Raw genomic sequence first — 24,479 nt, 5'->3', positions numbered from 1 at the left:
CATTTAGTAGTTGCTTTGGAATTATTTCTTAAGCATCAGTTTCAGTTAAGCATCCTTTAAGAACTGTTGGACTCATTTTTATATTATCTCACTATATCAGGCTGATGGGCTTTCCACTGAGTTTATATTAATACATGATATATACCACTAGTCTGCAAATTACGCAATGCTCAATGTCACATATATACATATACAGTATGCATTTATGGTTGGCATGCTGGCTGCTGCTTCCTCTTCCTCTCTGCGCATCCTGAAGGACAGCACAGCTGGGAACTGAGCTTTCATGTCTTCTTCTTACTTAGACAGATGCTGCGAGCTGCGACAAGATCTCATTCTCTCTTCCCGAGAGAGAATTGAGACTCAGTGAGGGCTGGCTAATAAGGCTCCTGACAGTGTCTGTATAGGTTTGATTCAAATTAAAAATACTGGTGGTGTAGAATGTGTATTAGTGCTCATTTAGGTTCAAAATGATTATTTTACTCTTAAAACACAGGTTTGAAATACTGGGAGTTTTATTTAAAAGCCATCCATGTAAGCTCATACCCCTGTAAACCTTTAAAAAGTCACCAGCACAGAATATGATATTTAAAAAAAAACATGCAGCTTCTAGTAAGTGTACAACATTCCAGTACCAATAAACACAACAAATGTAGACACAGCGTAGTAATGGGGTAAAAACGGAAAAAAAACGAGTGCAAAGACAAAAAACAAGTGCAAAGACAGAAAGAGAGGAAAGCATGATGATATCTTCTGAGCATGTGTACTGCAGTGAAAGACAAACGGGGGAATCTCCAGCTGTCTGTAATGACTTCCACTCCTATTTCCTATTCATCTCAGACGCTCCAATAAATGTGTGAAGGCGACAAGCTGCAACAGATCTACAAAACCACGTCTATCAATTAAAGGTAATTTCCTTACAGGAAGTCATTTTAAGACTGATGTAATGCATTCCTCTTTGTTTTTCTTTGTTTTTTTAAGTCCGATGCACTGCAACGTGACCAAGGCATAGAGGTGGCCATTCCACCTGACAACAGTCATTAGATTGGTTTTGGCACTTAGGGATTGGAGTCAAGATAAGCTAAAATGGAGACAGGAAGTTCAGGTAAAGAGTCAGATTGGTACAAATAGCCTGGGGTATTGTGTTCAGAAACGGGCACGGATTCTCTCAAAAGGATCCTTCTCCCACATCTTGGGATCCCAAGCCTGGAACCAGCCGGTGAACGTTGGAGGCTCTGCTCCCTGCTTGATGGTGGTGATGGGCAGTCCCCTGCGACCAGAAGGATCAGAGTCCACATACTCTTTTGCTGCATTAAAGAGAGGAAGGGATAGATAGAAAGACAGGAGACGGAAAGTCAGAACATGGCATCTAACGGCATCACTTTGCAGAGAACAAACTTGGAATTTAAATGTGATGTCAACAAATCATATACACATTACCAAGCATTTTATCAACACATTTTGAAAAATCATGTAAAATATGATCTGTTATAATATTAGATCCTGTTGCCTTATAACACCTTCCAGTATTAAAGGCCAGAGAGGGAGTGCTTATAACCTAATAGCAATAACTGTACGGGGCTATCTGGTCACAAGTATGTAAAGCACATTCATGATCTAACGGGCACATTTGTTTCTTTCTTTTTGAGTTTTTCATGCAACAAACCTATTTTTGGAGCTCCAGTCTTTTCCTCTGCATTAGCATCTTCTCCAACCCAAAGGAAGATCTGCAGGGAAGAGAAACAACACACATCAGTCTCTCGGATAGTCTCCAATTACGTAGAGCTTAAAAGAGCATGTATGCCTCTATCTAGTCTGTGGAGTCTCTGAAATACAAAACCCTGCGTTACAAAAAAAACTTTCTGCAAGCTCCTTATGAAGAGGACAGAGAGCTCTTCTTACCTGGTCACAGGTGTCCAGGAGCATGACATCATCAGTGGCCAGGTCTGACTGAGTGAATTCCCCTGGTACCTCCTCAACCTGATGGACAATAGAGAAGAAAAAACTCATACCGACTGTTTGTAGATTATTTTAAACTACGGTACATTAACATAACTGTGTTAATAGGGTAATTAATATACAATGTGCTAAGGTGGAGTCAGCAATTTGGGAGAATGCTTGTTTCCAAAATCACTTTTTGTCAAAATCAGTAAAAATCTCCTCACGATCCGCAGCCTGTCCGTACTGTGTGTGCACTGAAAAAAAAATCCAGTGTTAAGACACTCTGTCTCTGTAAACGGGCATGTTGCTAGCTCGGTGGGCCCCCTTTGTTTACATACCAGTTTACAGAGCCAAGGCGAATCGCTGACTCCACCTTTGATATCACAAATAAATATTACCCTCCTCATCCCATTCTCTTACTTACACTAAGTCTTCCAGTTTTGTTAGAGCAACCAAACAGACGTGGAGGGTTGACCATGTTCCGCAGACTCTTGGAGGTCTGGTAATCCTTCTTGCCGCCGAGAGCAGACCAGAAATCACCTGGAAGGGAAGAAAGTAATAAATGCAACAGCTGCCAGCTCCAAGTAATTTGATCTTTTTCTAAATGTACTTTTGCCTTGTTTGCCTGATCAGGAAGTGAATCACATCCTGCACCTAAAATGACGCAGCTGCTCTTTGAGTCGACCACTAACAAGATGCATCGTCCTCCTACTCAAGTTTAATCCAAACCAGACCTAAAATACAGCAGTTATGTCTTCTCGGGCCAATCAGTGAAACTCTTTAGAAAAGCTAGATCTGCATTGCAACATACAGGGTTTAGTGATTACACATGACTCTGTAGTGATTAGGGACATTCATTTTTAGCTTTTAAAGTTTCTTTAAAAAAACACAATAAAGAGCTGATTCTGTACGTCAAAGTTCTGTCAAAAGAAGACCTATGACTTCGATAAAGTATAACTACTTTACATAAAACCTTTGCCTTTAAATGACCGCACAGTCATTAGACTAATGAGTAAAATGTTTACACGGAGTGATGATGCGTCCCTCCTTCAATATTGTCATAAATAAGGCTAGCACTTTTGGCAGAGAAATAAAGGCAAAGGCTTTCCATGGGGAATAAGCTAACCTAATAATTTTTTGTCCCTTCTCTTGATGAGGTATACGGTATAATATATCCCTGTGGTCACACCCACCTGGCTCCTTGCCCTCCGACACCTGGCTGGCACTGCCACCCAGGAAGCCCACCACATGCTTGGCGGCCTCCACCTCCTCATCAGTGGCACCCACTCCCCGCCACACAAACACAGCGCTCTGGGATTTCAGCACAAACATATCGTTGGTGTTCAGGCTGGAAGCGGTGGGCTGGACCTAGGGAAACACACGTAGGCAGGTGAGAGGCGGGAATAGAGAATCTGTACACATCTTCTTATAAGGATGCAACAGAACAGCAGCAGCCATGATGCGCTTGCAGGCTGCTTACCTCTACAGCCCGGGAACCGTGGGAGGAGCTCTGCCGAATGTGGAAGAGCCGGGTGTTGCCAGTCTGCGTCTGTCCACCTTTGCGTGATGTTCCTCCGCTGTGGATGATCATGGGTTTTCCCTGGAACAGGCTCATCAGGTGGGGAGGCTCCTGGCCCTGAGTCACTCTCACCTATGGAGCAGGTCAAAAAATTTCTTTTCATGAAGGTTTGTGACACTGTTCTGATATATTTCTCTAGGTTGTAATTTCTTCCTTTCTTTCTTTCTCCTGAAATGCGCTTGAGTTGTGTTATAATTAATTTGTTATTTTTTGTCAATAAGTAATAACAAAAAATGGACGTAAAAGACTGCAGACGCTTAAATGTTCACTGTGATCAAATACAATCTTGTCAAATCTGACTAGGCTGCTTATACATTTGTCTGTCCACAGAATTGGACAGGAAAATATGGACGCCTGGAGTCAGAGAAAAAGTGCATTCAAATATCTCAAACACAGAATCACAATCTTAGTCTTAAAATGCATGTGATTCTTAGTAGTGCTAAAACATGCTTAACCACCTGTAAGGTATTTTAAAGAAATAATTATAGGAATTAGACTTCAGAAAAGGGGGGTGGGGGGCGCTATAACCACTACACCAAGAGGGCCCCTGGCCAGCTCTGTTGTGACCATGAAGATGTTGTGAATCCTGAAATAATGATGTGGTATGTTTTGGAAGTGCATCAGTTTTGATTTGAGTGGTATCAAAATAAATACTACAGTGACACTGCCCTCTGGTGGTTGTCAGAGGTTGGTAGTTTTTACATGGCAGAAGAGTGAACAGAGATTATTGGTCAACTGTATTTGACGGATTATGAAGCTTAACCCTCATTATCAGCTACTATGTACAATGTTTAATGAGTTTATAAATGAGAAGGTAATCGTTAAATTGTTCAAGCTAGTTCTCAATTTTGACACCTAAACTGCAACTTGTCACTCTACTTTCACAATCCTCTTCTTGTATTCAGAGAACTCAAGCAATTGTACCCTTGTCTTTTATGGTCTGTGCATGGAAAAATGATTCCTTCCGGACTCACTCTAACTCTTAATTCCATTGGAATAAATCTAACTTTAGTACAGGAATATTATTATTTATAGTATTCCTTTAATTATCATGAGGCACACACAAGTTTTGTGTTTATTTTGTCACGTACAATGGGTGACTGTGTATGTGCAGAATGTGAGCTTGTTTTTCGAGCTCTGACCTGAACCGGGGATCCTCCCATTGAGTCATCAAGCTTCACCGTGAGGAACGCAGAGCCTGCCAGCTCGTCCTGTGTGCACTTCAGCCCCTGCCTGACACAGTCACACACACACACACACACACACACACACACACACACACACAAGCAGTCTGAATGAGTGAGGTCAGTTACTGGTGCATATATGTGGTCTTATGGGGTGTGGCGGGGTAATGTGCGAAGGGCTCGTAACTGATATGTTATGACACAAATTATACAATGTGACTGTGCACACTTGTTTTTCTTTCTACCCTACCAGGTGTAAATGATGTGTTGCTCGCGGCCTCCCACTCTGTAGCTGTAGAGGATGAGGTAACAGTCTCCGCCATAGAAGTGACCGTAGGAGGAGGGGTCCACAGGCACCTTTTCGCCGGTCTCAACTCGCCAAATCTGAAAAGCCATTGCGCAAACCTGTTTTTCCAAGTCTTTGTAATACATTGCATTAAAAAAAACTATTAAAAACACATAAGCGTAATCTTACCTGGACTTTGCCTTTACCATCATCCACCATGCCATGTTGGGCTGCCATGGCCTTGTTGCTGTGCAGGGTGGAAGCATCGAAGGGCACCTGTTTGACTCTGGCTATGCTGCCGATGGTGTAGGCCTTGCTGGGGCCCGTGGTCTCGTCTTTGTCCTTCCAGTCGCCGAAGAACTGCTTGAACAGAGTGGTCTCAGCTCCTGCAGGGAGACATTGGATCTGCGGTGGAAAGAGGTCAGGAAGGGATTTTAGACTTTGCAACATGTACACTAATCACACTAATTTTGCAACGAGATGCTGCTCTCCAGTTTGACTCATGTTTTCCACATGATTTACCTGTGTCTTATTGGAGTATCCCTTGTCTTTGAGGAACTTCTGACCTGCTGACATGGCCGCCTTGCGCTCTGACATGTTGGCCTTGGGACCTGTTCGTTGAAGTCAGGTAAAAAAAAATTACTAAGTTAAGATGTCATAAAAAAGCTGCGATTTTCAACATTGTTTTCTGCTGTGTGTATTGAGCTTGTAAGGCTGTCGGCACCTTTCCAAACGAAGATGTGCCTGTCCGGCCCATTGTCGAGGATGTAGCACTCCTCAGGAGAGAGCATGGCCTGTTTGAAGGGACTGGATTGAGCCACGGCCGACACCTTCATCGAACCAGACGCATCAGAGATCTACAAGCAAAAAAGGGATACATAGCATCAGCTACCAGCTCCGTTCTCAAAGGGAAGAGTTAAAGCCACTACGAGTAAGTCGGCACGTTGGCGACACCTTTGAACAAAAGCGGTAGTATTTTTACGACGCCAGCTGTCGTGAAGCTGTTTTCTAGCTCGTGCAGGGCCTCAAGATTCAAATAATCAGGAAGCAATATAGTGCGTGTCCGTGTGTTGAAAGTGTGAGGGCACCAGACTCTTTTCGGCTCGGTGAGAGTGGTTAGTGACACAGCATCAACTACACCTGATTGCAATGAGTTGATCCATTGTCACCTCTCACGGAGCTGAACGAGTATGTGTCCCCACACAAAGCGAATGAACGAGAGACGGCAGTTAGTTATGGATCACGATGAGGTAATGTGTTTATGTTGTTGTAAATAATGACTATTTCAGATGAATAATGGTCATCTGATGATGCTGGTGAGGCAAAGTAAACTTTGTTTTAGTAGGCTACCGCTCATTCATTTAGGAGTAAACACTGCAGTCTAGGTTCGCTCCGTGAAATTGTGTATACGTTGCTTGGCAACGCCCTCCCGCCCGCCTATCACTCTCCCTTTTACCTTTTCTTCATTGCATTTTCTTTTTTTTCTTTGATGGTTCAGCCCCGTTATCAGTCATTATGACGACAAATAGCCTAACTGTCTCAAACAAGGCTCCCGCTCCCCTTCTAGGATGACCAGATCGCATTTCCATTACTTTTCACACGTCCCGCAAATTGAGACGTTGTCCCGCATTGTTATTGAAAGTGAGCCCCCCTTTTTAAATGCGTGTTTTATAATCTGGCATTTATCCGATAGCTGTGAGGAGACAGCAGTCTCTGTTTGTCTGTGTGTGTGTTTGTCTGTGTGTGTGTATCGGGCTGCTGGGCTCAGTGGCTCTGTGAAGGTGCTGCCTGCAGTGCTTCAGCGTTTGTCTTCCTGTTACTTCAAAATAAAAGCCAACTCACGTTTGTCAAGTGAAATGCTAATGTGAAGCCAGTGAAATGCTTTTAATGTGAAGCCGCAGCCTTAATGCTCTATTTGTTTAACAGTAGCTAACTTAACTGCTGCGCGCTGATCTAAAGATAGTGTTTTTTTAATATAGAAAGCCGTGTCTCTGGCATTACCGGTGGTGACACAAGTTTATTTTGCTAAAAAAACGGCACTTTGTCCCGCATTGTCCCGCACAAACGTAGTCTTTGTCCCACATCTGGTGAATTGGGATCTGGTCTCCCTATCCCCTTCCCTCACCTGGAGTGATAGGCTTCTCAAATCGCGTTCCTGCGCCATACTGAAATCTGCGACCAATACGGATATGTGACCATAGAGCATGCACGAGCGAACCGAAAATCGGACTGGGTCTACGACCAGATCAAATGCAGTAATAAAAACTATATAAAAACGTCTTTCTTTGCACTGATGGTCTCGTTTGCTGTTAAAGGTAATTTATGATTATGAGAGGAAACATGAGGCTGTTTAAAAGATATTTAAATGTTACTCGTAGCCGCTTTAAGTAAAGATTTATTTCACCAACTTTCTTCAATTACTTCAACCTCTATTTGTTACAATATTCAAACTTTTATTTTTGTAAATTAATATTTTAAACTGAAGTGGTGGAGATGTTATCATATGAGATACATAGAAAGAAAAATAGTATGTGAAATTGACTTTATAATTGACTTTTTTTCTAATTTTGGGAAGTCATTCTCAGTTGATGGATAATTCAAACATAGATCGAGACTGTTATAATCTTTCTTTATTATTCAAATCAGTGCTAAGAGAATGCAGACAATTGCTTTGAATGATTATTGAGCTAAATCACAAATCCTGCTTAGGGAAAAATCCCTTAGTGAGATCATATTTTCCACCCACAAATCAGTCACACTCACAAGTATATAAAATTTAAAAAAACAAATGGTCAATTGTGTTACTCACCATGTAGAGGGCACCCTTCGTCCTGTTGGAGTTGTCCGCCTTGTCATCATCCGCAGTACCAGGGGCAATGGCGGGTTTGGGCCCCAGAGCCTACAAAATCAGAGGAATGATTCATTGTGCTCCTGTTTTTGACATATTTATCACTTTTGCTCAAAATAACACTTGTGTGTCTTCTACAAATAAAGATAAAACAGCCGATGTAGTGATTTGGTTTTCACTGTTTTCTTCGATTAGATCTTAATAAATTAAAAACATGTTGTGTACACCACCCCCTCCCTCTCTCATTAGGCCTCCCCCCTCTAAAGGAAGTGTTTACAATGCAGCCTTGGCACAGAGTTGGCACATTAGCAGCACATTACAAAGGACAGCGTTGTGTCCGCTCGTTCCCACGCTAACTAACCCATCGGCCGTGAAATGCATCAATACCACTTATAGCTCCCGCTCGCTAGCAATCACCTCTAAGACTGCTGCCGGCTCGTCCCCCTCCTCCACTATGTGCAGCTTGGCTCTGCCATTCCTCTCATTATCTCTGATGTCGATGGCGACCTCAGAAGCCTTCAGTCTCTCAAAGCGGTTACTCTCACTGCCACACCACTGATAGACTTCCTGCAATGAGAGGGAAATGACAGGAAATTAATATAAATGATTATTAAAGATTTCAGTTCAGTTGATTTGCTGACAATCTGGTACTAACAGTGTGTGTAGTTTAATACTTCTGGTCCAAAAATCCTGGAGGCAGCAGATTTTGTAAGATAAATATCAAAAGAGCAACTGGTGTGTCTGTTTAAACTGCAGCATAATAAATTTACTTTGTGTTTGAAAAAAAATAAAAACTGTGGAAAATGTTTTCACCAGTATAGATTATCTGCAGCATCATTTCCTGAATCCCTCATGCAAGGGTGGGCAAGTGGAATTTAGCAACGTTGTGGCAGACTCCACCACTAACTAGTGAACAACTATAAAGAGAGGTAATAACTGGATGTCAATACATAGACTGGCTATTGTTCTAAGAAGAAAAAGCAAAATACAATAATGGTGAATGCCATCTCTATTATCAAAGACAAAGTAAGCGGTGTAAATGGAAAGTCAACTAGATGGCTCTTTCTATCTCACACAGACAAACAGACACACACACTGCTGTTTACTTATGTCGTTTTGGGGTTTTAAAATAGACTTACATTTATTTTCTGGAGACTCACTCAGTGCAAAAAACACAATTTTTATATCGTTTTTCCTAATGCCTTTGTCTGGGTACGCTCACCCAGGAACAACAGCTGGCGTCTTAAAAGAATACTGAATATAACTGAAAGTTCCTCGTAGCCAATTTAATCACCGCCAACATGTGTGTGTGTGTGTGTGTGTGTGTGTGTGTGTGTGTGTGTGTGTGTGTGTGTGTGTGTGTGTGTGTGTGTGTGTGTGTGTCTATCTAAGGGCTCTAAGTCATACCGACACACACACACATTAAAACAGATCAAACCCAGCTCACCTTGCCCAGGTCAATAATGAAGCAGTCTCCCTTGTTGAAGTTGGACCAGCTCATGTCCACCTCCATTGCTCTGACGACCCTCCGTCCCTTGAGGTGCAGCAGACGCTTCACATCCGTGTCGTTGGTCACCACATGCTGAAACCCTGAGGCCACGCCGCCTTTCTGCGATACAACAATTATTATTATTATTCACGATAAGTTATATACAGGGAAATCTCGGCTTCACTTAAAATGTGTACAGTAAATGAGCAGAGTTAAGGGGGGGAAAACGAATACAGTTTTGGTTTATCATTTCCATATGCTAGTCAAATAAACAAAGTCACAAATGCACTACTGAGGGGTCTGGGGCAGGTTGGGAGGAGTCGGATGATTTTCACAAGACACATAGCTCGACTTTTTCTGCACAGGGAGGGTGAAATGAATTTTGCACACTGCAAAGAGCTCAAAGGACAAAAGGCTGTACATTGTGCAGTCAAATTTTGTCACTAGCGTCATAAATCACAGCTCATAAAGCCGATAAACCTTATCAAAGGGGAAGTATAAAACTAACATGATGCCTGCCTGTGGAAAGGAGGATCATGTCTGTTCTGTGCAACAGTGATTTACCTGGGAGGCAGGATTGTTCCATAATGTGCCATCCTTGGTGTAGCCATTAAACAAAACAGGTATTTACAAGGCATGCAAATGAAACCCCTGAAAATGAGCAACAGATGGATGTTCTGCCAGAGAGAACGCAATATGGCTGCTCTGATACAGTAGATCAAGTTTGAACATCTTTTCAACATGTCAAAACTAAAGCTGAGACCAAGTCCTCTCATTGCATGAGAATAAAACCAAAGAGGTTGTGTAGTTCTTATATTGTATTATACACAAAAGCACAGAGCCTTGGCATCTAGAGGAGTGGCTACTTAGGCCTTAAAATGGAAACCACATTCATGCTGTTCATCTGCATGCCTTTCTCTTGGGGGGAACAGTCAAATTTTCCATGGCACCAATGCAGGCTCTGTTTATTCTAATGGAGGGATTGTTTCCTAACAGTGGAGTTACCAAAACTATGAACAGATAATAAAGTTTAGTTCTCTCGCTCTTTTCTCTAAAAGAACACTATGTGAATGTGTGCGTGAACTGGATGTCTGCACATGTGAGGAGCAGAGTTTCCACCCTCTAATTTCGCTGAAGTAGTAAACAAGAGTTTTGGACTAATTACGTCCAACCAAAGCCCGAATGGGGGTTTGGATGCTTTTCATGACAACGAGAAACAGATGGATGAAAAAAAGTGGCCTTGGTTGTGCCTTTCAAAACATTCTCTTTTGAACAGGGTGGCTGCCTCGGTTAAGTCAGTCAGTCAGTCCAGTAGTCTGTCAGACACACCCTGGGATGTGTTGTAGGAATAGTTTTTCTTCCTCTGAACTTCAGACTCATTAGCTTAACTCATGGAAGAGTTCATGGAATGCTGATAATCATTAAACCCGGTAGATATATTTAGGTCAAAAGAGACGGATTGTTGCTCCACTTTATGCTTTTGTTCAACATAAAATTCACTGGTCAGGTTGTAAGAAATATACTGAAATCTATTCATTGGTCACGTTATATTTGATAGCGCATATTTGTTAACTGTGGACTCAAAAAAGACAAGAGAAAAGGCGGGCATTGCTTTAAAGTTTTCTCATTCATGCAGCCATCAATCAAGTCCAGTGTTCCCCACCCCATTTTTTCTCATAAACCCTTGATACATGGGAATGTCTAATCGTGACATGGTACATATCTGTCTTTACTTACATTAATTTGTATAATTTGAAGAGGCCTTGAGATGAAATATGGTGCAGCAAACCATCATTTGGGCTGAATAGTAAACATCAGCATGCTAAAATGCTTACAATGACAAGACTGTATAGTATTTATCAAAATAATCACAATCTTGCAACCCCTCGTTGGGGTCTCACCCCCCAGGTTGGGGACCAAACTCATCTATGACATTTTTTTACAGTATTTTCTTTCATAAAGTGAACCATCTGAAATCTTCTCTGCTGTACAGTGAAGCTCACCTGGTACTTGATCCCTGATCTGAAGTACCCCTGAAAGGTGTTGGATTCATGGCCCTGCACCTCCCTGTACTGCACCGGCCCACCACCCAGATGGTCATCCAGCTGTGTGGCAAAGATGGCCGCCGCTCCGCTCTCATCTTGAGAACACATGTCCCCTGCAATTAAAAAGAGAAAATGTACAGTCAATCAAGCTGCCTGTCTCACCCAGTTCTTCTCCTACTCTAACTGCATCAAATCTATGCACAAGGATCGAGTTTCTCTCACGAGAGTATTCAGTTGTTTTGCATTAGCTAGGCAAAGTGCAGCACTTTAGTTTCTGCATTGACCTTAAGGGACCTCTGAGTCAGAAGACTGGAGGCTTTAAATCACGTAAACCACATTTGCAGAAGCAGGCGTTTTGTATCCTGCTGTTACTTTCAGATGGCACGCAATTAGGATAAAACTGTTCCACAACTTTAGATGACTAACATAGTTCCCAGACTGAAGGGTTAATTGTTGCTTTAACGCAGTGGTTCTCAAAGTGCGGCCCGCGGGCCAATGGCGGTGGCCGCATTGAATTATGAAAAAAAAAATATATATATAGGGGAGAACGGGGGAATCTGAGGCATCGGGTAATGTGAGCCACCCCCTGTATCTAGGCAACGGAAAACATTTATGGTCAAGTGAGATATATTTTTTCAAACCCCTCTCATTTCCACATGGCCCTGAAAGAGAGGACCTCATGGTGCTGTGGTAAGCATGTTTTTTTCACCAAAATAGGTATTTGTGACAAAGCAAATGTATTCACGTGAAAAACTTCTATCATACCTGTTGATGAACAACCAACATATACAAACCATGTGATGATATTAGCTAAAGATTAGCCTGAAATGCTAAGAGAGGTAGTTTTTTCTCAAATTGTGGTGGTGGGGGAAAGTGTGCCAAACGCTGTGGGGGAAAGTGAGACACTGTCTCAAATAAATCATTTTAGCTCACTTAGAGGGGAGCAAATGTTTTTTTTTTTTTTAAACGCACGGAGGGGATGCGTCATTAAAAACAGTACATGGGTCGAAACACTTAAATATCCCTCCTAATTGTTCATATTCATTCCCCAATTATTAATAACACCCCTACAGTGGACCATACCATCTTAAACTTGCCGACGTTGGCCTCTGCCTCTCGTTGCAGACGGCTGGTCAGCCTCCCGCAGTGCAGCAGGCAGTGTAGTGGTCCAAATGTTGTTAGATAGTGAGCTTGTTAAGCCCAATACGATGCACTTTCTCACCTTCAAGGTGAATTAGATTGGGTCAAGTGTCTAAGGATGGATGCTAACATTATCTGGTTTCTAACTCTTTTGCCTAAAGTTTAGCTAACAAGCTAACGTTAGCTAGCTGCTGATAGCCATGGAACTATGTATGACTGCTGATAGCCCACCCTGTTTATTTCCAATGTATATCGTCATAATAGTTAACACAGTCCTACAAAAAAAACACTCCAAAAGGTGATTCAATGTGCAGAAAGTTTTGAACAATAAAATAGAGTAAGTACTTGAATGCAATACAGCATGCCTACAGATTTATATTCCATTAGATTTGCGTAAATGGGAGCTAGCTGTCTTTTCCTGGACTCCCCCCAGACCCCTGCTTTTAATGTGTCCCCCCCCCCCCCCCATGTTGAAATGAAACCTAGCCCTTCATTAATTAATTAAAATGTGTTAATTACACATTACTGGATGCAGACCGATACATGTAAACTGTAAAGACGCAACCTGGCCATTTAAATGATTTCAGTTTTTTCAATTGTTTTCCTTCGGCGGCCCTCGGTCCAATGTTGGGTTCCTAAATTGGCCCTCAGCTATCAAAAGTTTGAGAACCCCTGCTTTAACGTGTAGGCCTACTAACTGGAGGAAAATTGGCAGGGAGCACTTCAAAACATGCTGGGACTGGTACCCGTCCCTTGTGGCCTCCGGAGGGTATTCCAGATGTGAGTCATCTTTTGTTTTTTTTGTTTTTTGTTATACTTATGTAACCGAAAAATGTGCAGAGCATGAGAAAGTCAAAGAAGGATTTAAAGTGAAGCTGAAGTTGGTGTGTCATTGTTTGCACTGTGCAGGCCTGAACTGAGCCTGCCATGAGAGCGGGCAGCGCAGAAAGGGAACTGTGTGGCAAAGAGGTATAATGTCACAACCTGCTTCGACTATTAGAGGTGAACATTTCGGCGACTTCTACAGTCTACAGACAACATACAGATGACGTGAGATCAGATGTCTCATTTGCTCACTCATCTCACTTAAAACCCACAGCTATAGGGTGAGGCAACCAAATGAGGAAGTTTCCGATGCCGTGTTTGTCTCGTAAGCTTATAAGTGTGTGTGTGTGTGAGTGGTCAGAAGAATGAAAATGCGTAGATGTTCAACTGTCTGCCACATGCTGTACGTGCATGAACGGTCTGCCGATCGAATTTTGAGGAAATAACTTTTTCACTCGCCTTTATTGCCATCTAAAAAATATAGAAATTGTCTTTGCCGAGCTCACACAATAAAAAAAAACATACCACACAATCACAACGGTTCAACAATTAAATGTAAATGTAATTGTGCAAAATAACAAAGTTAAAAAAAATTAAACATATGCAAAATGAACACACTGCAGTGAAATGGCTTCTGCTGACAAGTATTATGTTTTTGATTATTTCTCTATAATGTAATTCATGAACGTAGTCTTTATAAAGCAAAATAAAAAAAGTAGGTTTCAATTAGCTGCATGTTTTTCATAAAAAATTACAATATTAAACATTTGAATTGTCTTATAATCGGAGTATGAACATGTTACACTGTACTGAGGAGCACAATATGCTGCCATGTCTTACCCAGCCACATGTGTATGTTGTATGAAGGGGCCTTGGTGGTGTAGAGCATCAGGTAGGCATCCCCGATGTAGAAGTTTCCATACAGGGCCTTGGGAACCGGCTTCAGGTCCAAGTTCTCGATACGCCAGACCTGCAGGCCCGGCTGCTTCCCTGCAGCCGAGAACTCCTTATGGGAAACCATGGTGGCACTGAGAGGGAGACAGAGATGAGGGAAGAGAGTGCATACGCTTTTAATGTTTTTGCCTTGCAAAACGTTGCTGCAAAGTCTGTAAATCCCAACCTAATGACGCATAGACAGAAAGCTTTAGCAAACAGGGAGCAATAAAGGAACAGATTTGTCTTCAGCCTCATCGGGAGTTTCCTGATCAAATAGACTTTTGCAGAGTTGTGGGTACAAATTCACAGGGTTTAAAAAAACAATAACACGTGTCATCTTGTGCTCACCTCTTACCATATTCAACTGGACAAACTAGTTATTTAACCTGTATTCAGAGCTGTCATCAATGTCTGCTGCTGTTAAGTAAATAGTTCAGATGCGTGACTCCCTGGGGTGATTTTCTTAAATAATAATAATTGTGTCTGACATTTACTGCATGTGACTGACACATAATCTGGCTCTTTTATGAGTTTGGAACATTCTCCTTCTTCATGGGCCAATTTTTTCTCAAAAATGGGTAGTCAAATCTGCCTTAAACAAGGTTACAGATACATGGTTTCCAAGTTGCTTTAAGCCTCTCTGATCATGTTCAAGTCAAAATCCAGTATAATTTGTCACATGAGATAAACAGCTTATCACAATAACTTGATTGGAAATATGAAAAATACGAAAATAAACACATGGAACCAATAACATTGTCCGGAATACAGTATGTTTTCAATTGCTGACACCAGATTGATGCAGGGACTTTGAACCGTTATCAGTAGATATTTCATCTGTAAATAATACTTCCGCCATCATAAGAGAGATAACCACACGACCTACTTTCTTAGCTCACAGAGATATGGAGTGAAAAGAAAACCAAATGTAATCGGTGTTATATTACTTCTGCATGAGCTGGACTGCAGACTGAATAAGTAAGTAAACCCCATTATGTCATTTGACTGCTGTACTAAAACATTTTTATTTAATAAATAAACTTGAAATCATAATGAGAGGAGCGTTTGAGCAACTAATGTCGAGAGATTACGCAGATTTACATTTCCCCCGATTACACAAGCGCAAGATTACAAATTGATGTGGCAGCAGGATTATTGCTGCAGTGAGGCTGACGTCCGACTGACATCATGACACAAGGTTTGCGATGTCCAACTTCCTCACTCCTGTTGCAGCTTTAACCCACCCTACTGTGATCCACATAGTGTCCTGTCACTATAACCTGCTCATTGTGTGTATAATTTACACAGTGTACAGCCATAATAACCACTGATAACCCCAGACAATAACACACCCGTCATCACTATACCACTGAACTGAAAGAGGATTATTACTGTGGAGTTTGTTCAGCTGTGTGTGTGTGTGTGTGTGTGTGTGTGTGTGTGTGTGTGTGTGTGTGTGTGTGTGTGTGTGTGTGTGTGTGTGTGTGTGTGTGTGTGTGTGTGTGTGTGTGTGTGTGTGTGTGTGTGTGTGTGTGTGTGTGTGTGTGTGTGTGTGTGTGTGGTGAATGAGCAGCTCGGGTTTCAGCTGGCAGTGGGCAAACAGCCAGTGGACTTCCTGTAACAGGCTGATCAATATAATGCTGCATCATGGGTAAGTCTTCAGTTGCCATAAGATGTATAGTGGTTTTACCGTCTGGAGCCAAATGCAGTGTTAATAACACTGTTGTGACCAAGGTACTGATCATAATGCTGCAGGTCTGTGGAAATAGCCTACAATCAGATGCAAATGTATCTGGTGGGTAGACCATCTGTAATGAGTGACTTCATCTACAGTAAGCGGCTGAGTGCAGCAGCTCTGCTTGCCTCCTGCTGTCTGCCTGCCTATAGACTGGAGGCTGGAGGGAGGGTTATTCTTTATTTAAAACTATAGTGCGTAACTTTTCCCCATATAAATGATTGTTGGTAACATTCAATCAATCGCCATACAAGTTGACACAAAGTTGACTAAATCTATCAGCCCCACAAAACTCTCTGTATTTCTTAGTATGGCAGCGTTTGCGAACTGCTGTCACCCATCATCACTGCATGGGCTCAGAAAAATCCCAAGAAGCGCCCAAGAAATGTTTAGGTTGTTGATTTTACTGCTAAGAAAAAACCTGGACATACATCAGAAGGTATTAAATCCATGCATGATCATCGAAGGCTTACCGCAGGCAACAGAAGTTACGCACTATAGCTTTAATTGGAGACGTTGTAAGGAAATAAACAAAAACTGAACCTCGATTTATTCATGTTGCCCACAGTAAAATAATAGTCTACTTACCCTTTGCACAACTCAACGTCTATCTTTGTTTAAGAAGGTATAGGCTATTACATTATATCTAAACAAGCCTATAACTTCCTGCACTTCTATCGGAGGTTTCTTCGTTATTTTCACTCAGAATACCATTACGGGCATTCGTGCAATAACGGAGCATCATAAAGCAACGCAATAGGTTCGGTTCCAATATAACAATCCGAAGTGTTTTGGTCCCTCTGCTTTCGACCATTTGCTGACTGGCAGCTGTGACTCATTGGAGAAAAATTGAACGCAGATTTTCCACATCTGGAAATGCGATTCATTCAGACTTCGCAACAGTGAACTAAGCAAGCCACATAGGCTACATGCAGAGACACACAACAAAACATCGCGAATCATCTAGTCGATAATCAACACGAGCTGTGCAGGCTTGAAATCCAAGAAATCGTGCAAAAGAAAACAGAAAAAGCGCTCGTCAGAAATGTGAAAGTGTGAAAAGTCGCACTAGGTGACCGGGAGAAGTGAAGAACTCACAGTTTGCGAGATGAATCACACAGGACAGGAGAGAGTAGCAGAACCGCTGGTGGAGGCTATAGATGAGGGAGTGGGCTGATTGTGGAGCGTCTTTATGTTTTAATGGTGTAGTAAAGGAGGAGGAGGAGGAGGAGGGAGTGTGCAGGCTGTTCGTCTGAAGAGGAGAGAGTGCGAGCCCTGATTGGTTGACAGCAGAATGAGAAGCTAAATATGCTTCTGTCTGTCTATATGAAAGAGGATTTCCTTGTGTATTTAAACTGTGGTGGTCAAGCAGGAACACATTAGTTTTCTGTTTTTTTTTGTTTAGGTTCCCCCTCTCAGTTCTGTGGAACTCGACTCTGCGCTCTTTCCTGTTCACTACAGAGTGTTCGGACAGAAAGGGACAAAGTCCATGAAGTCATAGTGTGTTCCTTGCATAAACATATCCGTCTGTTGGCTTAAAAAAGGCATTGTGTGCAATGGAGATTTTAAAAAGAACTGCTAAGAAAAAGTGCCTCCCTTTGACTTCCTTGATTGCAACAGGATCTATATGAAAACAATCAAGGAATTAGTGGCACATACACAGGAAACTGATGGGTTTATGATATGAATATACAGCTATAGTGTATAACTACTGTTGCCCCAATTAGGAATTCTAAGTAATTTCAACAACACTGCCTGGCGCATCCACATGAGGAAAGCCTTCTCTATGGATTTTATACCATCTGAACATCCAATAGAATCAACAACTGAAACATAAAAACGCTTGTGTGTGGGTGTTACACCAGTTTGTAAATGCTGCCATACTGAGAAACAGAGTTTTGTGGTGCAGATAGGCTTGATCTACTTTGTGTCAACTTGTTTGGCAATGGCTTGAAAGTAACACATTCATTCTTATGAAAAAGTAATGCATAATACTGTAGCTGTAAAGGAGATTTCAGGGATTTAAAAAAAAAGAGAAAAAAGAGAAATAAAGAAAACTTTCAGGTTCAAAAACCATCTCTGCAGACAAAACACACCTTGAATACCACTAACAAAGGAATGCTAAATATTGACTTTGACAGGCGCTGTCTCAATACACCGAGACAAAAAACATTATAGCACCAGCAAAGCAACAGGTCCCATTTCAATCCTGAAGGCTTGCACACCCAGCCTCTACCTACTGTTGTTTCTCGCTTGCTGCAAACAGTGTGTATATTTATACATGGTAAGGTTTCTGGCCTCTGGGCCGTTGAGCGACATCATGGCTGTTTATATATAAATGTTAGGCACACAAGAATAACAATGTGTATACATCCTGCAGGTAGAAAACCAGACAAAGGCATGAGCTTCAACATGAAGCCGCTGCTTGATGCCACAGGTATATCCCATTGAGTCTTCGGACTCAATGGGATATACCTGTATAAATAAAGGTTAAAAAAAAAAGTTGACTGTAATTAGCAACACTGTACACTGTACTTCACACAGCAGGGTTTGGCTATCAGTGCATTTTTCTAACTGCACGGGGCCACGGTCTGTGCACACATGATTCTGATGATGCTGATTACAGCTTTTGTGCATTTCACAGTTTAGGGGGAGGGGGTAAGGAGTATAAACCCTTCTCACATGCTATTTCATCAGGTTTTTTGGTGAAAACAGCTGTGGAACAAACCTCCCTAAAGTTATCATTGACCTGCACGCAGAACACACTGCAGCCGCTTAGACAGTCAGTATAAAGGTGCCACTGTTTATAAATCATTAGATGTGGCAGATTCCAACTCATCAAGTCCTCACAACCAAAAGCACGGGACATCTGTGTTTACTCATTTGTCTGGTGTTTGTCTGGTGTCTGGACCCCATAGTAGCCTAACCATACAAAAATGTGAAGAAAAAACAATGGACCGAATGGGCTGAATAGCTAATCCTTGTCCCTGTCTTTCTGGTACCTATATTCTCAAAGATCATTGTCGACAATTCAAAATCAGGATTGGCTTTGTTGTGGATCAGTTCATGTAAATAAGTTTTCTATTTTTCATGAAGCACACCTAAAATTGTTGCTAGGTGCGAGGCCCTCACCATCACTCTGAGCTCATTTGTTCATCTGTGCACAGTGGGACAACACAGGTGGCAGACTGTGGGTCTGGTAAGTCTTATCATCAAAACAGGATGTGACATGTTAGCCGAGTGGCCGGCTGCCAGAGCCCCATTGTGCCACACACTGACAGCTGACTGATGCACATCCTCACTGACAATACAACCAACCAGAAATGGATTACGCTCTTATAGTCAGAGGCTTACACTGTGAGAAGGGACTGATGTTCACTGAGGCTTGTAGAGCACATGTGTCCCACCACTTTGCCACTGAATAATCAGAATACCAGGTAAAACTTAAATAACCATACAATAAGCAAGTGCGTGTGCTTATAACAAGCATAAAGGCGTAGTTTGACTTCTTACTGACGTTCGTCCCATCAATGAGATGAAAGGATCGATCCCATTTTAAAGCTCCCATATTATACACTTTTCGGTTCTATTATACACCATATTATATGGTCTTAGTGGTCCCTAATACGTTTTTCTTTAATTGTTTGCTGAAAAAAACTTTCAGATAATTTATTATACTATGCTGATGTTCAGCTAATCTCACAATGGCTTAAAAAAAAAGAGTTGCAGGTCCCCTCGTAAATATACAATCTTTGAGCTCCCCCCGCCCCCTGTCCGGAAGCGAAGCCAGATACGCCTCGCCCTCTGTCTGTCAGGGCCGTGGACCAATAAGAAAAAGGGGTGTGGGCTGCACAGTGGAAGCTTCTGGCTTTACGGTTTGTGAGGTCAGAAAAGGGGATAATTCTGACTGGAGTGTTTTGGGGGGGAGGGGTGGGGGTTTCAGAAAAGGGGAGAGTGAGAAAAGGAGAGATGGTTATTTTTTTTGATATTTTGGCAGTCTCTAGGCACACCGTGGACGCATGGATATGTTGGAACACATTTAAAAAGTGCATTTAGCATAATATGGGACCTTTAATGTGTGTCTACTTCATATGTAGCTGGAGCCAGCACAGAATAAGCTTTTAGCTAGGAATAAGACACTGCACACAGGGGGAAACAGCTACAGACCAGCTCTGTCCAAACTGTGACGAAAATACTACAGGAAGTTACTGCACACAGCCTTGAAATGATTAAGCACATCACCCTCAGTAAAACCATAAATAGTCGATTTCACTCTTTGCTTTTCTGTACAGATTAAATATACAAGAAATGACACGTTGTCATGTGTTAGAGCCACTGAGCCAGGCCAGCTGGTTCCTCTTGCTTACAGTCATTGTGTTAATAATAGGAGTAGGCCTAAGTCAAACTATTTCTTAATAAGATTGACTATAAGAAAATTGTTGAAGTTTGAAGCAGCAAATGTCTGACATTTCCGTCATGGAAGCATTGAGTGAATGAAAAACTAAGGCTAAGCATTAAATTACTTTTTTGGTAGCCTAAATGTGTCAGAGCATTACAAACAGTCAACAGTTGGCATCAGATATCTGGTCAGATTTGTAATCTTGTTTTCTTGTTCTTATAGTTATTGATTTAAAATTAAAATGCTGAAAATTTGAGAGTGACTTAACAGACTAAGATACGAAGGTCAACTCTGTGCTGGGATGCCCTCTAGTCCCCGGAGAAAGGATAACAATGGCTAAGCTATCATCTATGATGGTGGGCATGTCCTAGTCCTTGCTTCACATTTGGGATTGTCTTTTCTAAATAGTTCCAATTTTAGGGAAATTAAAGAAAATTGCGGTCTTTATGAAACCGGTGGTTTGTTTGGTATTTTAATTGAAAGGTATCCCAAGCACTTTCAAAAACCACATCGCTTTCCTACAGAAATGTGGCTCAAGTAGGATTATTCATCACCTTCAAAGCTATCTCTCGTGAAAACTGGTTTGGACAAAGTCAACAAAGTCTCACATGACTTACTGAGCAGGAACTGTGGGGGTTAACCATCACCTGACCACAAGCGTCAGTCACACCAAACTGGTTCAAGGCACAGAAGCAAATGTCTCTTTCCTCTGGTTGTCATTGTCATAAAAAAGGAAAAAAAGTGAACTGGGAAACCCACTCCCATCATCTCCGTAATAAAAAGGTTATGTTTAGTAAGGGAAAGGTCAATATGAGCTGCACCCTGGTGATTGTGGAGAGCTGTGGGAGGAGATAGCAATGACCTTTCATCAATGTCAGACATTCCTGGCTGTTTTTCCATGGTGCTGACTCAAAGGACAGAGCCCCTCCTGGTAAGACCATGCTGAGTGCAATCCTCATCTCCATGCGGTCCATGAAAACTCCTTCTAAAGACAGTTTCTCAGTGATTCAGATTTTACCCTAGACCTCCGCTTCTCCTTTTGGGGAGGAATTGGCCTGTCCATTGAGGAACATTGTGAAATCATTTATTTTGAAATGTTGTGACATTAAAAGGTAGGCAACAAATTGTGTGTTAACACTGGTGTTGCAGGTTGCTGCTATAAGCTGAAAAGACAAGGGCAGACATCTTTTTCTGGGAGCCCATGTCATCATTATTGTTGGCTGTCTGTGCGTGGGCAGTCAGATAAGGGTTGCACAGCTCCTTGGTATAAAAGGGTATTTGTCACTTTGAATGCCATAAAGGAAGCTGTCAAGGGCATTAACAGAGATAACCTGCACTGCCCACAAGCCTGAGCCCCAGGATAAAGACATCTCAGATAGTTAAATATTATTTTGGGACCAAAATAGATCCCACTGCCTGAGCCTGATGTGATTCTGTCTGTACTGTTTTAACATTAAACTCAAAAGAGCAGCACAACCCACAGAGCCAACTCCCTCCCTGTCACAGTCAGCAAACAAGGGTCTTGTCCCTTTAATCATCATGGCATTATTACTTTATTGTCCAGTAAGTCACATGTATGTTACGGTATACTTGACAAACAGCCAGCCACTGCATTGCCAGCTGTGGTTAACTCGTGTGTCACACACATAGGCCTGCGCTGTGGTTAACAAGGCGCTCTACCTGAAATAACCACGGCACACACGCCTTGCTCTATAGTTTCTCACACTGAACCACTATTTCTGAGTGATCTGTTTTGTGCAAGCCGTGCAGACAACTTCTACATAGGAAATCCCTCACATGAACTCAATCAACTGATGGAGTCAGGTGTCTTAAGTCCCCCAGTCCAAATTAGACTAAAACGAATAGTTCACCTTTAATAGGAAATCCCCTTTTTTTGCTTTCTGGTAGAAAATTCTCTCAAATCTGTCTGTTCAATATGAGCCTGCAGCATGGTTAGCTTGGTTTAGCACAAAGATTGGAAACAGGGGGGAACAACTAGTCTATCAGCACCTCTTAAATTTGGTAGCCTAATTAACACGTTAATATATATAGTTTGAACAATATGTACCAAAAACAAAGTTTAAAAACAATTTATTGCTGTTTTATGGGGGGGGGGGGGGGGTTATGTGTGGCACTATTTCTGGGCCGGGAGCAGTGACTCCCTCAAGGCACCCAAATCTGAAGCTCCCCTCTGGCGGTATAAAGAGTTTCAGCTCATTCTTTAGCTGTCTGGCCCACAACTTTGCAGTTTTGGTTCCCTCTTAAACACTCTCATAGTGTAGTTTTCATCCGCATAAGACTCTTTCTGAATGTGGACTTTTTGTTTAATTAGGAAAGAGCAACTATTTAAATAGCTAAAAAAGAAAATGCATCCTTTTCTACACTTTCTGCACCATTTTGTATAGAGCAGTGTGAAAGAAGATGTAAAGAAGACAGTGGTGGAGACATAAGGAAGTTCCATGGAGGAACTAGATCAGCTACGTTGCACGCAATACACCACAGTAAACCACATCCTCAAAAGTAAAAAAACACATTAAAGAACAAAATGAGAAAGCAGAAAGACAGATGTTTCTCCAAAAAATCTAAAAACTAAAATGATCCCTAAACTCATGAAAGTGTTCCCACCTCTGCAACATGAGAGTGCAGGACATGCAGGCCAGTTCACAGACAGAAGAGATGGCAGTGTTTGTCGCCTTTGGCAACACAAACACAGTCGCTCATTAACCATCTATCGCGCGCGCACACGCACACACACGCGCACACACACACGCGCACACACACACACAGAAAACCTTTTGTAACCACTGAAGGCTGTAGTGAGCAAAAGTAAATATGAATAGCCCCCCCTCGTATATTAGCAGGAAAAACAAATGACATTTACAGCATTCAACAAGCCGTCTCATTCTGCCAAACCAAACACTTTATATGATATGCAACAGGTGATTAAACCTCAGGGCTGGATTACTGATTGGAAAAAGTGTTCTTTTCCTACTGTTCCTATATTTGATCTAAGTATTATTGAAGGCTCTATTCTCAAGAGGGTGTGCACTGATGATGAGATGTGAGGCCCCCTTGGCACAGATGCATAAACAAGGCTGTCTTCCTTGAAAGTATGTTGGAAAAAAACAAAAATACTTTACTTTTGGGAAAAATTTCTTTCTCGTTAAGGATTAGATACACTAGAGCCAGCAGCATGTTAGCTTAGCTTAGCATAAAGCATGGAAACAAGAGTAAACTTCTAGCCTGGCTCTGTCCAAAGGTAACAAATCCACCGCACAGGGTCCCCTGGGTAACCCAGTGGTGTAAAAGACAATTGTTCTTGGTCAGATACACAAGGTTGTTCAGAATCAGTATAGTAAATTGCTAAACATACAGTATGCCACAAAACATGTTTAATTTCTTACTATAAACCTTTGTTAACTTATACAAATAGTCAAACTAACACTTTATCTGATTAGTTAAGGCAGCCTAAATGGAGTAAAACTCCCCCTAAAGCCCATGGCCTGGAGACTAAACGTGTCTACTGTTCTTGTTATGTAACCACGTGAGACTGCCAAATCCAATTTAACTAGCTTGAGAGATTCAGCATAAACCCCTCCCCTCCTATCCACAGCCCTGAGCCAAAACATTATTCTCCCAGACAGGAAGCTGACAGTTTTTCTGGCAACAAGACCCCACGACATGGGAATAATCCAAGCTGATGTTATCGGGGGAGAAAAAGGTCTTTTTACATTTCTCCGGAGAATAAAGAGGGATGACAGTGGTTACTAAATGGGACTGTTTACTTTTACTCTTATTTATGGCTAATGTAATGCATGTGTATGTATCGTTGTGAGTGTATACATGCATGTAAATGTAAAGCGTATGTGTATATAGTTTATTGATGCAATTTCATGTAGAGTATATTATAATATAATGAAATGTCTTATGATGTAATGTGTAGAGCTGACTGCTGCGGCATCAGCTAATCGGGATCCTATTAATAGTCAATAAACAATAAACAGCTGGAGTCAAACCAAACACAAAACATGAAGTAAAGGAAAAACTTTGCATAAAAAAAATATTTTATTAATTT

General features: G+C 41.7%; 1 protein-coding gene across 1 annotated transcript; it reads right to left on the bottom strand.

Annotated features, from left to right (window-relative positions):
* Positions 1-490: 490 nt before the first annotated feature.
* On the bottom strand, positions 491-17,232 carry scinlb (scinderin like b). The gene is made up of 17 exons (XM_080034826.1): positions 17,104-17,232; positions 14,175-14,362; positions 11,328-11,482; positions 9,283-9,444; positions 8,253-8,402; positions 7,797-7,886; positions 5,712-5,844; positions 5,510-5,598; positions 5,177-5,392; positions 4,952-5,085; positions 4,660-4,750; positions 3,419-3,589; positions 3,132-3,306; positions 2,363-2,478; positions 1,900-1,977; positions 1,664-1,724; positions 491-1,304 (listed from the first exon to the last, which is right to left on the bottom strand). The coding sequence occupies exons 2-17, from the start codon at positions 14,353-14,355 to the stop codon at positions 1,144-1,146; spliced, it is 2,163 nt and encodes a 720-aa protein (XP_079890952.1). The 5' UTR covers positions 14,356-14,362; positions 17,104-17,232; the 3' UTR covers positions 491-1,143.
* Between the last annotated feature and the right edge of the window lie 7,247 nt (positions 17,233-24,479).

The sequence above is a fragment of the Ammodytes marinus genome (genome assembly GCF_949987685.1).
Source record: "Ammodytes marinus genome assembly, chromosome: 9".
In the NCBI taxonomy this organism is placed as follows: domain Eukaryota; kingdom Metazoa; phylum Chordata; class Actinopteri; order Uranoscopiformes; family Ammodytidae; genus Ammodytes; species Ammodytes marinus.
Note: the sequence above shows the minus strand (reverse complement) of the source record. Positions and strands in the feature narration are given on the sequence as shown.